The 16,054-nt window shown below is 38.2% G+C and overlaps 1 protein-coding gene across 1 annotated transcript in view; it reads left to right on the top strand.

Moving 5' to 3' along the window:
• LOC142383829 (protein MTSS 2-like) overlaps window positions 1-16,054 on the top strand; it is an 89,125-nt gene that overhangs the window by 49,116 nt on the left and 23,955 nt on the right. Inside the window, exon 4 of the mRNA XM_075469622.1 lies at window positions 13,773-13,857. Within this exon, the coding sequence (XP_075325737.1) occupies window positions 13,773-13,857 (85 nt within the window). The remainder of the gene's footprint in view (window positions 1-13,772; window positions 13,858-16,054) is intronic.

Genomic DNA, 16,054 nt, shown 5'->3' with positions numbered 1-16,054 from the left:
CATTTTGAAATGTTAATTTTACCACAAATACCATCGTACTTTATCGCAGACCCATTATTTCATCATTCAGGTCTGTCTGAAAACAGTGAGCAGGAAGCAAACAATCAAATCTTAATCATAAACCAGTAAAGAATACACTTAATTACAAATGACAGAATAAAAAACAACAGTATATTAGGTGTCAGCGTGGAATCATCCTAACCCTAGAATCACCACACAGTAAGCTGTCTAGACAAGTTTTATTTTACTGGTAGGTTTCATTTAGTTTGGTCAGATATCAAACATGTGACTAGATTGCTGTCAAAAAGCAGTTGGATAACCTGTTAAACAAGTGTAGCTTAGTGTGTGTGTGTGGTCTGAGTTATGTGAGAAATGTGAATATTCATATCAGGTATGGTGTGATTCTCCGTCTCTGTGACTGAGATTAATGCAGCATCAGCACGATGTCATCAGTAGAGTTTCAGCAGGTGACACCAGTAGACTAGACACTTTTAAAAAAAAAATAAAGAAGGTAGTTTAATGAATGCAATTAGCTTGTCCGATGAAGAGCTTCTTGTTGTTCTTGTGTTTTGGTGTGGCCGCACTACTTCATAACGATTCAATTATGCCATCAGGGAAGGAACTGACTGGCCATGGAAATCAACCAGACTGGACCAGAACATTGATTGTTCAGGTTCATCAAAGCGGACAGTCTGGGTTACTCTCGTCTGGGGGATGGGTTGCTGAGAACAGTGTCTGATAAGCAGCAGCAGTATTAAACCTCAGCACTGTTGAGCCTACAGTGGTTAAGAATTTTGGACAGAAGTCCAGAGATACAAAATGTTATGTTTGAACTAATCATTTTGAGGCTCATGACACACTGCAGTGGCTGTTAAACTGGATACTTTTTTAGATGTCACAGCTGTCTTGCATGACAGAGATGAGATGAGGATGGTGCTCTGCTCCCTCCTCCGTTTCCAAGATTGTAATCCGATGACAAAAATTGAGTTAAAAGATATATAATCATGTTTTATATACTCAGTTTCTGTAGTAAAGCTCTGTTTGAGACACAACAGCCTCAGACAGTGAGGTAACAATGCTAAAGAGGCGTGGTGTACCAGAGCTAAGGCTTTTTGATGCTTTGATTTATTGCCATATATAATCAAAAACCATCATCTGGTTTAAGCTCATTCTGTAGCTTGCTCCGGCAAGTTGCTGATAGAGCATAGTTAACTTTAATCCTTTAGCTGTTGTGATTAAAACATACACCTTGTTTGGATCTAACTTCTTTTTGGGATATGTGTTACTTATTGAAGTCTGCCTCTGATTCCAGTAGACAGTAAGATGACCATGATCAAGGGTTTCCCCATGTTATTAAGTCATTACCAAATAACACATCCCACACTTCATTTGTTCAGTGCATTATTAGCTACTTTACTGACTGGTAACCCTAAAGAGACATGCATTCTTGCCAGTAGTTTGTCCTGTATCAAAATTCTTCCAAACCACAGCCTGTTGTATCTTATTTCTTGGTTGTAATGTTTCATACTGTAATGCATTCCTTCAGCATGTGGTATTGGCTTTGTTGCACAAGATTTACGTTGGAACACTGTTCAGAGTGTGTACTGTGGATGCTGTTGTATCAGAGACGGCTTGTTTTGGCCAGGGTGGCTGGCTGCTTGCTTGTCTGGAAAACTCAATCCTCTGACTTCATGGTGAGAGGAATATCTCGGCCTCATGAATTATTCTGCTGTAACCGGCACTGGTACGACAGCAGTGCCTCTGCTTGTCTTTCATCCTTTTATCTGTTTCCTCGTCATTCATCTGTCTTTTCCGTTTGGACTTACTGTGCATCTTCCAGTGTCTTATTGTTGCTGTGTCACCAAGGAGATGCTGGCGTCAGGGGAACAGATGGGCGTTTGCTGCAGACATCAGTTACCTTGGCAACTGCAGCCTCATATGCTCAAGCAAAAATCTTACCACCTTGATATGCCACCAAAGACACAGCAGCACCATGATCACTGACTCTGTTATTCTTCCTCCTCGTCTACCACTCAGTTCTCCTTTTATGTTCTCCATTTTTGCTTGTGTTGACCTCATTTCCGTCTTTGTAAGTGTCAGTCACTGACTGGATATAAGTAAACAACAATCTGTTAAAACTCTGAGGCTTCTATCTAATATCAGGATTCTGATACAGTTCTGGAAGGTTATGAAAAGCACTGAACTTGTTTTCAGTGTTTTCCATGTCTGGATTAGCATGAAAAAAAGAAAAGATAGTACGATAAAATACTTCCAGACTTTCAAAAGATAAAAAAAATCGGAATTTGGTGAAACAAGAAGTGCTTTTCAAAATGATTATATATAAAATATGGACATTGGTATCATTATATCACCTCTTATTTTATCTCCCAATTTGGCCAATGTCACCCATGTTTTTGAGGACACTACATTATGAGTCACTAACTGAGAACAACTAATACAGCAGTACGTCGTGGGTGGTGTCCTTAGCTGAAGAGGTAGAGCAATTCGCCAAGTTTTGCAATTCATTCCATGGCCGCTACATATGTCAGTGTTCCTGTTCAAGACACTTAACTTCAAGTTGGTCGCAAATTTTTCTTTTCTTATGTTTTTTTAAAATTCAGTTATACAAGAGGACAAGAGAGTATGTGTGAGCAAGCTGTGACAACAATATATTTCCCTTTTGTATCTTTTTTTTGGTTTTCTAAATGGAAAATGTGTTAGGAGCCATTGAATATACAACACAGTCTTCTATATCTGGCAGCATTAAATCTAACGGGGTAAAACTGGCTTGTCTTTCCTCTCAGTTAAATTAGTCACATATGTAAGAACTAAGCATTTTGAATATTTATAGCTTTACAGATTAAGATAAATGGCACCTCCCATCCAATATAACTTTTCTCTTCAGTTTCACTGCTTTGATTACAGAACTATACTAAATGTTTCATTCTGATTGGTTGCTATAAAACTAAAGGTGTCGTGTAATTGTCAACTTGTTAGTCAAAGACAGAAGGTTGCCTATCGTGTTTTAAAAAGCATAAATATTTGGGTTATCCTGCTTTCCTATAATGTGTTTTTAAATCTTGCAGCTCACACAGCATATGCTTTGTTCGCTGATAGGTGCTGCTGACGGGTGTGTGTGTTTTAAAAGCAGGGTGCGTTCGTAAATTCTTTACCGGAATTGTTGTTCCTTTAAGTTATAAATGTCCTTATTTTTCCTTTTCCTGTCTGATGCCTTTTGTTTATACAATTTGACAATTTCTTCATCTTACAGCAGAGCTACAACAATAATTTGACATGACAGCCGGTGGACTTATGTATGTCCCTGCATGTGACTCAGAATGGTGCTCAAAATGAAGAAATAAAAAACATCCACTTTGAAAATAGTACCAACTTAAATGAATTGATTTAAATGATGACCAGCAAACGGATTAAGTTTATCCAAAGGAGCAAAGTCTAATTTTCAAGTTCATTTAGTTCACAAAAGTACACTGCCATCACCCAACCAGAAGGCAAAAAGGGATTCACATGAAAATGTGATATTAACTACAGCAGAACTGCTGCATCGAAACATCAGACTCTCAAATTGCATGCAGATGAGGACAATGGGCCACAGCAGGAACAGACCATGTCAGAAATTTCATGCTAGACAGTGGAAGACTCCCAAGCATGGTCTGATGGATCTTGTAGAAGTGCAGAATTTAGCATTAACAGCAAGGTGCAAAGGAGTTTTAGCATTTTTATACCTCTATGGCCACAATTCTGTGCTCAGCTTAACAGTCGCACGTGTCACAAAGCAAATGTTGTCTTTGCTTTTTTCATGAACGTGACAAATAGTGTTTCACTGAACTTTGTCACCAGCTCTGAATCCAGTTAAACATCTTTGGAATGTTGGAGAAAATCATCTCTTCAGCAATAATGTGTGGCCGACAATTCTGCAAAAATGATGTGATGCAAGCATTTGAACATGGAGCATGATCCCAAAGGAATGTTCTCAGCATCCGTGACACCAGACACTGAGGCTGATCGGAGAGAAAGATGATGACTTGTCCCGTACTAGTCTCGTGCTCCTTTTGGATGCTGAGTTTTGTAAAAGTGGATCTGAATGTTTGACTTTTTAGATATTTGCTTTTTTTATTTTGGTATTTTCATATTTATCTTTATGAAAGGAGGAGATACTTCCTCAGCTTTTGTCCCTCTCAATCAAAGCAGTAAATGTCAATTTCTTTACATGTTTGCCCCATTACCAATTTTATTTACTGACTTTTAAGATCCCAATAGTACAGTATTAACTTTTTCCTTTCTGTCTCTTGTATAAATTGCTGAAAGTACAGCACAGTTGCTGTATGTGTATGTTTTTATGCTGATTTTATCAGGCGACGTTTCCCCCTCTAAGCTCTCAGTTGTGGGCAGATTATGGCACTCAAGAGTATGACTTTCATTTTCATATTCAGTTCACAACTCATTCACACAAACTCAACATTTTCTAATGCCTCTTCTTGTTTTTTTAACTGAAACGTACACACCGTAATCGGTAATACATAACTGGCCTGTGTGAGTCTTCCTGTGTCTGTTCATTTAATTTTGAGTTGTCCCAGTAGACTGAAGCCAAAAAACATGGCGACTTTTGACTTTTTCCCATCAGTTGAGGACTGAAAATAGAAGACCATGCACTTTTTCAGTTGCATGTTTTCTTGCATGGCTCAGCTACAGGAAAGCCAGAAGCTGACAAATCCCTCTGCAAGATTGTAGATAATAGTTGCTATGGAGATGCTCTGGTGGGATGGCCAGAGATGCCCCAGGCAAAGAAACAGAGAGAATCAGAGAGAGAGAGATGCTATCATTAGAGAGCAGAGGGGGCACAGTGATTTTCTGGGGAGGGGAACGGTATACCACAACATAAATGCATGTGTATGTGCAACTGGAGCTGTAATCCTAAACTATCTGTAATTACTCCAGGATGGGGTGATGTTTCCTTACTGGTCTTTCTGGTGTGCTGAACAGAGCAGGAGAAGAGCTTGTCCTCATAATTTTCACTTTTAAAACAGTTATCAGTTGCTGGGTTCCATTTCTATGTCTGTTGAATGGCTGCTGGACTCTGGAAACCTTTATTAATTAGTGGTAATCTTGATAATTAAGTTATGTAATCATGGTATGTGTCCTGGTTCTCTCTGTTCCTGTTCCCACCACTCTCAGCCTTCCTCAGAGAGGATACTCTGTGTGTGTGTGTTTGTGTAGTATTCCCTCTCTGTTCTTCAGTCTATCGCTCCCTCTCGCCAAGCAGTTCAGACATTCGTTTCCGTAGCAGCAGACAATTTGAACTTAGAAACAAACATTCTGATTCCCACCTTAGCAACAGGCCAAGATCTGCGCTGTCATGGAAACCGTTGCAAACCTGTCAGTTAAGTCAGTTGCTAAGTGATGAGGCAGAATAGTTACTTTACCACTGACTGGGAAGGCTCATGCTTTCCATGTTTAAATCTGTTAAGATTTTAAACAGGAAAGAGAGAGAGTGTGATATATACTGACACTAAAAAGGACTCTTTTTCACCAATCACCGTGTACACTTCTACAGTCACAAGTCTTTTAACATCTATCATGCTGGCATTTCTTTCTTATCAAAATGACATAAAAGATATCCTTTTGTTTGTTATTAGTCTAAAGCGGTTGCTAAACTAAGTGGACAATTCAAAGACACATATTTGCTGAATATACTGAACAATACACTCAACAACATATAAATGTGTATGATAATTGGGCTCAGAAATCGAATTATTATGAAACCTTTTTAATGCCTTCTCCATGAACGCATGTAAAAAAAAAAAAAGGTTAATTTAAAGGGTTACTACTGACACATGGTTTGGACATTTTTATTTTCAAAAGTGTTGTCATGTTGCCATTTTATGTTTTCAGGAAAAACAATTTTATTAAAGTGACAACATTACTTATTTTTTAGTTTATTAAAGGAGAAGTTTGTGTTTTTTTAAACCTGGACCTTATTTCTGGAATAAAATACGTTCATCTACTCACCGATAACAGTTTGGTGAAAGTCGGCGTCCTTTGGAAGATATTTAGATCACTTGAGATCCGCGTATTAAAACGGGAGAGAACAGGGCATAGACAATACAGCCTCTAATAAGGCATTATCTGTCTTTATTTCAGCAATACTTTAAGCTGAATGAATGAATGAACGCATATTATTGCACTGTTAGCTCATAGCTGCCATGTTTTTGTTATTGGGGGCTATCGGGGGCTCATAGGAAGCTTTCTACACACGCGTCTAGTGGGATGGCGTCATTGACGCACGCTGCTGCAGCACAGCTTATTTACTCCATGCTCTGTGACAGTCGGCTAACTTCACATGGAGTTTGCTACTGCTAGTTTTGTGCAACATGGCAGAATATTTCTCAGATTTTGACGACGTGGACGACAACTTTGAGTATGATGAACGTCCTGAATGAGCTGTACTGCAGCGGTGCGTGTCGATGACGTCATCCCACTGGACACGTGTGTAGAAAGCCCCTGATAGCCCCCCTGATAGCGCCGGATAACAACAACATGGCAGCTATGAGCTAACAGTGCAATAGTACGCGTAATCGTTGACTAGATTAATGTATTATATGCCGGAAATAAGGTTCAGGTTTAAATAAAACGAACTTCCCCTTTAATATGATCAACCAAAAAAAGAGTAGCCATAATCAGCTAATTAAAAATAGATGGGTATACGTCCATCAGAGATATAAATAGAAATTCATATGAGACCTTTACAAAAACATGAATATATTTATTTATTTTACACGAAGGAATAAATAGATGAATAAATCCTGCTTAACATCAGGGAATAAAACACCTGGTTTGGTTTAGGAGTAAATATATGCTTTGGTGATTTACATTATCTCTACAGTATCTCTCACAGAATTTAACTATGTCACATGGTGATAGATACACCCATGGCCGTAGCGACATTAGAGGACAGCGAGGTCTGGACCTCCCTTATTTCATCCGAGGTTTTTTTTTTTTTTTTTTTTTTTTGGACCGCCAAAAATGCCCAACTAAATCAAACATAAAAAACCTCAAAACCTCTGTGAAACGTGCTTTGCAGATTGTGGTTAACATCCATGGGCTTTGTTTTCGTTTTTTGCCTGTGTGAGTGAAAAAGACTGTGCGAGTGGAGTGGTGCGACTCGTGGAAGAGAACGCAATTCAGCAGACATCGCAAGTGATTAAGCCTGCGCAGCGCAGCACTTGGGCGCAACAAAGCCAACAGTTTTAAAACAGTAGCCTATGCATAATGAGTTATGAGTAGGCTATGATGTCTTCTTTGACAACTTTGTGAAGCAATTTGATAAGTCACTGTTTTTAAGAAGCCGTCATTTGGTTAGTGGAGAAAAAAAAGACCGACTGACACCATCAGCTGCATAAAATATGAACATTAAAAACATAGGCTCATGTAAAAGCATAGACTATCCGTGAAAGGTAATTTTGATTTGTACTTTTAGGGGCTGTAATTTGCAATGATTTATTTCTACTTGAATATTATTTTTATTTTGGAATATCACTACCATTCATCATTCAGTTCAACAAGTTCAAAGTTACCCCCTATATTCTTTAAAAACATGGTGGTGTACTATAAAAAAAATGTAAATTTAGTACAGTACATTTAAAAAAATAAATGCTGGTTTATACAATTAAAAGACATTTAAACAATACAACTCTTGTGTGACCTGTAATTTAATAAATACATTGAAAAATATAAATATATATTGTACATATACATAAATCTAGGCTATATATTAAAAACTATGTAATTTAAAATATATATATACAGGGCTCTAAATTAACTTTTTTGATCACCAGCCAATGTGGCTAGTAAGTTTCTGAAGTTACCAGCCAATCAGAATTTCCACTAGCCACATATTTTTCCGTGCAAAAAAGAAAGATGAAAGCCACTGAATTAATTTGATCAATTTATTAACTAAAGCTTTAAATTCATTTTACAGTGAAATTGGGAATGTATATCCAATTAAAATAATTACAATAATTAAACTTATGTACATACAAAACTTAGTCTAACATTTCATTACTCCTCAACCCTCACATACTATTCAGGGTCACATTTTTTGTACATAAAAAAATAAAAAAATAACTTTAAAACTGATTTATATTCATGTGAACCCTGAATCTACAAAAATGGAAATATTTAACAACTTTCTAACCATGTTTTAGTGCAGATAATGCACAAAATTAAACACAAACTATGTGCAGAGACTAATTATAAGGGGGATACTGTGAAATGCTTAAACATCGTCTGAGCTCTCTGAACTGTCTTCGGATCCATCTAAATCAGTTCTATTTTTCCCTTTTCTCACAAAGTGTGGCCGGCGTGTGCACAAACTGTCACCATGCCAGATTCAATATATTCGAAATATCATCCTCCTCCCCTCCTTTGGCAGGCATATCTTTTCTCTTCACGGCCGGCTGTCCTAACCATCGCCACATTTTGAAACTTAGAAAATCGGCTCGGCGCATGCGCAAAGTAGCAATTCTCGACAAGTAGGAGAAATCGACTGAACACCGGCGTCTATCGTATTTCCAAACCAAGAGTGACCCACTCCCCTAGAACGGCAGCCTCGGCAGATGCGTTCCCATAGAAACTGCGCTCGTGCGTCCCGCGCATAGACTGTATATAGTAATTTTGCGTCCCGCAAAATAGATGGTAAAGTTCCTCATTTATCATTGGCCAAGCCGGCTAGTGAGTTTTTTTTAATACACGCCAAAAATAACTTTCACCCGCATTTGGCGGGTTGGCGGGTGTTAATTTAGAGCCCTGTATATATATATATATATATATATATACATATATATATATACATATATATATTGTAAAAATTTTGGCGCGGGCTGTGCGCGCGCATCATGGACCTCGCCTATTCCAAAATCCTGGCTACGGCCCTGGATACACCGGACTCCTTTGGATGAGGAATGTAAATTTGGTCATCAGAAACATGAAATTATTTTCATGATGACTGCTGACTGAGTCTGTACCATCACAGGTCAGGGGTATAAATTTAGCCTAAAACAATTTTTGTCAGAAAGCATCACTTTGTGCCCGATGAGTCCAGATTACTGCAACTTAAAACAACAGTCCACATTGAGTGCAGTGTTTGGTTTGTAAAAGATTTAACTTTAAATAGAATTTCTGTCAGTCTGAACATAGATGTTTCAGAGTTCCCCAACCATAACCTGCTTTGCTTGTCAATGGCATCTGTAACGTTTTATGGACGGGCAGATGAAAGAAAAGTGGTTACTGTAGTGTTTCTTTTGTTTCGAAATACCAACTACATTTCACATTTTTTCAGCTTGTAAACCTCTCGCCTCTTGTTCATTTATGTTTCATTGTTCCCAGAATTGTTTTCTACCTTCTACCAAATCGTTATAGCATCATTTTTTCAGTTTGTCTATGCCTGCACATGCGTGTGCATGTATGTATATATGTGAGTCCATGTCTATGTCTAATGGTACATTCTTTTGTACGTCTTTATCTGTCTATATGTTTCTTTTTTTTTATACTTTGTCTTTTTGTATAAATGAACTTAAGCTAATGTTTATTCACACAACAGTATTTAATCAATCTGAGAATTACAGCTGTACAGGAAAAATGTATCATTTTAAAAAAGGGGTTTGAATATTGAACCTCTTCAATTCAAGTAAAACACTAAAACGTGCTGGTTTGCATTTGGAGCAAAAATAAAAAAAAACACTGACTTGCACACACAGTAGCTCCAGATGTGAAGAATGTGTGTTCTCATCTAGTTGTTGATCTCCTATAGAGTCTTAGAGGTCTGGTAATAACAGGCAAACAGGAAGAGAACCATCATAAATGTGGAGATCAAACACACACACAGTTGGCTGTAACTGCAGTCCCATGGCTCTCACTCCAGCAGTGAGCTCATTAAAATTGGCAAGGCGACTCCTCTCATCCTCATGCTCTCTCCTCCCTTTTCCAACTCTTCCTCTCTTATTTCTTTCCCACATCATCCTTTTCCTTCGATGCAGAAAATCACACGCACTCTTCTCTCATTGGCTTCACTCTCTCCTTATGCCACTGTTAAGAGCCACTCACTGATTTGGGATCGTGGTAGATCCCATTCTCAGTGCACACAGTTCAAGATACTTAGAACTGATTGGCATGCATGGGGAATACCTCTATATCCTAAGCATGTTTGTGTCTATGAATGTGTGTGTTTGGGGAGGGTGGTTCTGCTTTAATGAATGGTTGCTGGGTAGAACAGGAGGCAAGAGGGAAGAATTTGTTAATTATGAATGGAGGGCTTCTCTCTGGATGTGAGGAACACTCAGTGTAAGTGCGTATGTGTGTGGTTTGGCATTTGTCAGTGTATGGCTATGCGGCAGCTTCAGTGAGGCTGCGTCTTGTGGTTGATTTGAATCTGCAAACCAGCTGGTGAGGAAAATAAAAAGAGCAATACTGATGATTTTGGAGACACCTTTGAGTAAGGCTATCAGCAGTCGCTTGACTTCCTAGTGCAGTATAATGCTTTGCTGTAAATTTCAGGCAGGTCTAACAGTATATTGCTGTATTTCATGAAAACTGCATGCAACTATTGAATTTACACCCCTCACATTTATGTTAACAGTTAATTTAGTCAATTAACAAAAAAGTAGACAAATGAATAGACAGTAGATAACTGTCATTTTACATTTTTAGCAACTTTTTATGGCTCAAACTTGGCCCCTCCTCCCTTCCAGCAGTTGTGTTAAAGCTGTGTGGTAACAGTGCTGTAAAATCTAAGTAATATGACTATATTTCCCAACTGACTCACACCAGTTCTGCTGCTACAAAATAACACATCCACATCTCTGCAGGCTTCCACATTATGCTTTTTCTCTGATAATGGCTTAACTGAGCAGATTGGCGACCACATTCATTCATTCGGTCAATAAAAGACAGACAGCCAGATAGCTGAGTGACAGCTGGGTTATTGAGAAATTAAGAGTTAAGACACAATGCATCTGTTGATATAGATGTTGACTTTTCAAAATTAAAATGCAGTCTAAATAATAGTTTTGAGGAAGGTTTCCTCCATTAACAGTTTAATCAAGCTAGCTGGTGTGCTCAAGTCCATCATGAACTGTAAAGCAACAGTGTCAGAATAAATTACACTACACTAAGTGATGTATGCCAATCAGACCAAATCCTAGCTACAGCATTAACTAATGAAAATGAATTAGCTTGCAGTCTTCTCTTTTTTGCCATGCCTCTCATAGTAACAATACTTCAAATTTATATGAACCTATTAAGCTTTCGTATACTCCCATTTTAACATAGATAATGTATGTTGCAGAAATGTATGTCCTTTTAATTTTTAAGGTTCAGAGCTGCAAATTGAGTGAAGCAAAGGGCAGGAAAATGAGTCTGACAGACTTATTCAAAATGTATGTTGGTCATGTGCTAAAGCCATTTGTGTCTTTTTTTTAAATATACACTGTTAAAGATTAAGTCTGACATTTCATAGAACTCTGGAAATTCAGGGAAAGTTATGAAAATTTGAAATATATCAGTCAGTTCCCATTTTATTAGAACTATTTACATAATGTTCTATCATTATTTCATAAAAGTATCAATATCGCATTTATTTTTTATATAATAGATACAGAAATTGTCAAATGATGCCAGTTAGATTTGCACCCTTTGTGTCCCTGAAACTACAGAGACTTCGCCGCAGAACAAAGTCCAATATAACCCCTTGGGTGTTTGTATATTTGAACTGGTGGTCTGATCTCAGTTTGGGATGGAAAAGCAAAAATCATTCGCTTTGCAACATTGGTTATTTGCAGCCTTACCTGCCATCATACTGGTTTCAAGATATAAAGACATAAATGATAATGTTATTCTTTTGAGTTCAGTAGTATTAGTGTTGATATTCAATTGCAAAACGGCATTTTAAATTCCTCATTACTGTAAAACATAATCTTGTTTTAGTGACTTGTTAGTTTTTAATGTTACCCAAACAAGGGGTCTTTGTTTTCTACTTTTTTTATTTGTTCTATTTAATGTAGTTTAAAAAAAACACAAGTAGCAGAATGTATTACCATTTATAATTTTTTTGTAAAAGTAGTAACATGTTTGTAGATACTGTAAAATGACATAGGGATCTTTGTTATGCTATTGTGATCAACTTTAATCCAGAATATGGTAATATAACCTAAAATTAGTTAGTGTCTTTTGGAATAATAAAAAGAAAAACACTGGTGCGCTTGATTCCTGTGCTTTAATGGTATTTCAAGGTAAAATTATTTACAGTATTAAGTCAAACTTATACAGATTCATGATTTTCGTTTAACCTGAACGAGGATAAACATAAAGAAATACTGTGAAATACAACAGAATGTGTTTTCAGGGGTTTCAGTATGTTCTTGGTTCTGTCTGCTCCAAGTCTGCTCTTACAAGGTTGAAATAAGGTGACGAAACAACCAAAGCTGTGTAAGGGATCTATGAGCTCATGCTAAGATGTAGCAGGGCTCTAAGCTAGATGCTGATATCAGCACTCAAACATGCTCACTGTGACAGTACCATCATGCTGATATTTAGCAGATGATGTTTTCCATGTTCCTCATTCTGGATTTTATTTTAGTGTGCTGACATTTGCATGTCATCATTTCATTCAAAATACAGTTGAGGCTCATGGGACTGTACTGATTTTTCAAGTACTAAATCATAACAAACATATTTTACCACTATATAAAAAAGATTTGACCTTTTCAATCAATTATAAATCTGTTGCAATATTAAACCACTTTAAAAGTTATATTATAGTTATGTTTTTTTAAAATTTGAGTATTATGTTACTACATCTGCTGGAAGAAACGTGGCATTTTACTTCAGCATTACATCCTAGTACTTCAGAAATTGTGAACTGTATCACTTTTCAAAAAAAAAAATTTCTATTTTGGAGCACAGCATTCTGGAAAAACAACCATCTTTCCTTATTTTTTCATGGAATTTACAGCTTAATCCTGTGTTTAACGCTTAATGTCTTTATGATAAACAGTGTCTTTCAAGAAAATACCTTTTGTCTGTTGCTGAATTCGAATTTCCAGTTATGTAGAGTTTACAATTCACTTGCTGTATTTATTATGGTATCCCCCTGACACTTTATACTAACCTCTGTCCAAAAGTCTTTAAGTATAATGTATTAGAACAAAACTAAAAGCCCATTTTCGTGTTGGCTGTCCACCTGTACAGTGCCGACAGCAGTTCTGAGCACCTTGTTTGGAAGTCAGTGGTGTCTGCCATCACTTAAACTGACTTAAACTCTGGGGTCAGCTTTTTCCACATGGACCCACTGCCTTAAAATAGACTGATGTTTATAGTTGCAGGTTAGCAGTACATGAAAATGGCTCTCTGAGCGGCTGTCTCTTACACAAACACACATCCGTGAGACACGACTTTATTTGGACGAAGACAGGAGTGTGTGTGGGATCTCTAAAAGGGCAGATCGCTGTCTTTTGTAAATAGTGGCTGAGTGTAAAAGAAAATAAAAGCTCTGTTCATTTGCTTGAGAGATACCACGTTTTCATTAGCCTTTACTTTACGCAGCATGCTAACAGCTTTAATGTAAATACTGATCTCAGACTTGCAATCTGCGGAGCAAAAAAAATCCTTTTGTGGTAATTACGCTGAGACGCTTTTTTTTTAGCATCTGTGGGAGTGTATGTGTGTGTCACAGGCTGATCTTGGCTTTGTTTTGTTTCCAGGGGCAACCAGAGATATTGGTTCAGCTCTGACCAGGATGTGCATGAGGCATCGCAGCATTGAGGCCAAACTTCGCCAGTTCACCAAGTAAGATGCATTTGTTTGCATTCTTTTCCTTCTCACTGTTTCTGCCCTTCACCTTCTTCTCTAGCTTTTCTTGTTTCTCTTTCAAATCTCACATAGTCCATTAGGATTGTTCAGAAGTGGTGTTTTGATGTCAGCTGAAAGGATTCTGCTGGGTATATTGCTCACCCTGTACATGTTTCAGTGAATGTAACAGAATACAGCCACTGGCATGCAACACAGAGCACTTTGGAAACCTCACCAATAGTCTGTTCCCAACCATGCTTTTCCTTTTTCTTTATTCTCCAGCTCCATCTTTATTCTTCTTGAAACAACAATCTTTTATAGTATAAGAAATCAGACCACAGTAATGTTAGTGTACGGGGCAGCCAGCGTTTCTGTTTATCATCAAAACAGTTCCACACATAACTGCTACCCATTTTAAAATCGTTCTGACAACAGCAGTGAGAATAGTTCAATAAAAGTGCTGAATCAGAGTTTCAGAAGGTTACAGAAAAAGTAAAACATAATTAAATTCCAGCTCGTGATCTGCTCTGCCTCCACCTGCTGTCTGTTGTCTGAGAAATAGAAGAATAGAATAGAATAGAAAAATACTTTATTCATCCCCCAATGGGAGAAATTCAAATGAGTCAAGTAGTACAAAAAAATATTAATATTTACAGTGATTGTATATTAACAACAACAATAATAATACCAATTCTAATAAAAATACTACTATTAAATAATAATAATAATTATTATTATTATTATAAATGGCTAAATAAAAAACAACAACAACAAAAAAAAAACAATCAATCAATTTGAGAAGAACATGTCAGCAGTCACTGTTAAAAAGCCTTATGGCTGTGGGGACAAAGGACCTCCTGAACCTCTCAGTCCTGCAGCGCAGAGAGATGAGCCTCTCACTGCAGCTGCTCCTCTGTCCTGCCAGGATGCTGTGGAGAGGATGTTTATTATTCTCCAAAACAGAATATAATTTCCACCTCATCAGTTGCTCCACCACAGCACCGAGAGGGTCTTATCCTTCTGCCTACAACAGAACCAGCCTTTTTCACCAGTTTGCCCAGGTGCCTACAGTTTCTGTCTGTAGTGCAACTCCCCCAGCAGACAGCAGCATAGAACAGTGCACTCTCAATGATAGTGTGATAAAACATGCACATCATATCACTGCAGACATTGAAGGACCTGAGCCATCTCAGGAAGAAGAGACGGCTCTGGCCCCTCCTGTACACGGCTTCTATGTTGGCAGACCACTCCAGTTTATTATCCAGCACCACCCCCAGGTATTTCCAGGTCTGAACAGTCTTCATCAATGCAGAGTGACTGGTATGGGGTTTTAGATCTCCCGTCCTCCACCAGCAGCTCTTTGGTTTTGGTGGTTTTCAGGAGCAAACAGTTCTTTTTGGTCCAGCCATAGAAGGACTCCACAAGGTCCCTGTACTCCTTCTCTTGTCCACCGCGCACACATGCCACAACAGCCGTATCATCAGAATACTTCTGTATGTGGCAGGACTCTGAGTTGTACCTGAAAAGAAAAGGAGCCCAAACAGTACCCTGCGGAGCCCCAATACTTCATTCCAGTGTTCCAGAAACACATCTCCCCATCCTGACATACTGTGGTCTGGCAGTCAGATAGTCTATAATCCACGATGTCAGGGAGGGGGCCACACCCATACCTAGAAGCTTGTCTTTCAATATGGGAGGCCGTATGGTGTTGAAGGCACTGCAGAAGTCAAAGAACATGATTCTCACATATGAACCAGGCCCATCCAGATAAGCATATGCTGCAACATGTACAGAATCGCGTCTTCCACTCGTATGTGTTTCTGGTAGGCAAACTGGGGGGGGGGTCAAGAGCCTCAGCAACCTGCAATCTCATGAAGTGAACAATGAATCTCTCCAAGGTCTTCATGATATGAGATGTCTTAGCCAGCTTACTTATAGTTTTGATTTAGTGATTCGTTTTCAAAACATTTAACTTACCAAAATGGCTGCAGCTGGCCCCCCGAGTCACTGCAGTTTTCTGTACAGCAGCATATTATGTCGGTTTGAAACACTCACCTTCATGGAAAGCTGAAGCTTACACTTCATCCCCCCTCGATGTTCTAACTTGGCTGCAGGAGCCAGAACCTACTTTGCATCATTTAGGACAGCTGCCAGTCAAAAGTGCCAATCATGACATCACAACCTGTTTTTTTTT

Source organism: Odontesthes bonariensis, chromosome 1 (assembly GCF_027942865.1).
Source record: "Odontesthes bonariensis isolate fOdoBon6 chromosome 1, fOdoBon6.hap1, whole genome shotgun sequence".
Taxonomy (NCBI): Eukaryota; Metazoa; Chordata; class Actinopteri; order Atheriniformes; family Atherinopsidae; genus Odontesthes; species Odontesthes bonariensis.
Note: the sequence above shows the minus strand (reverse complement) of the source record. Positions and strands in the feature narration are given on the sequence as shown.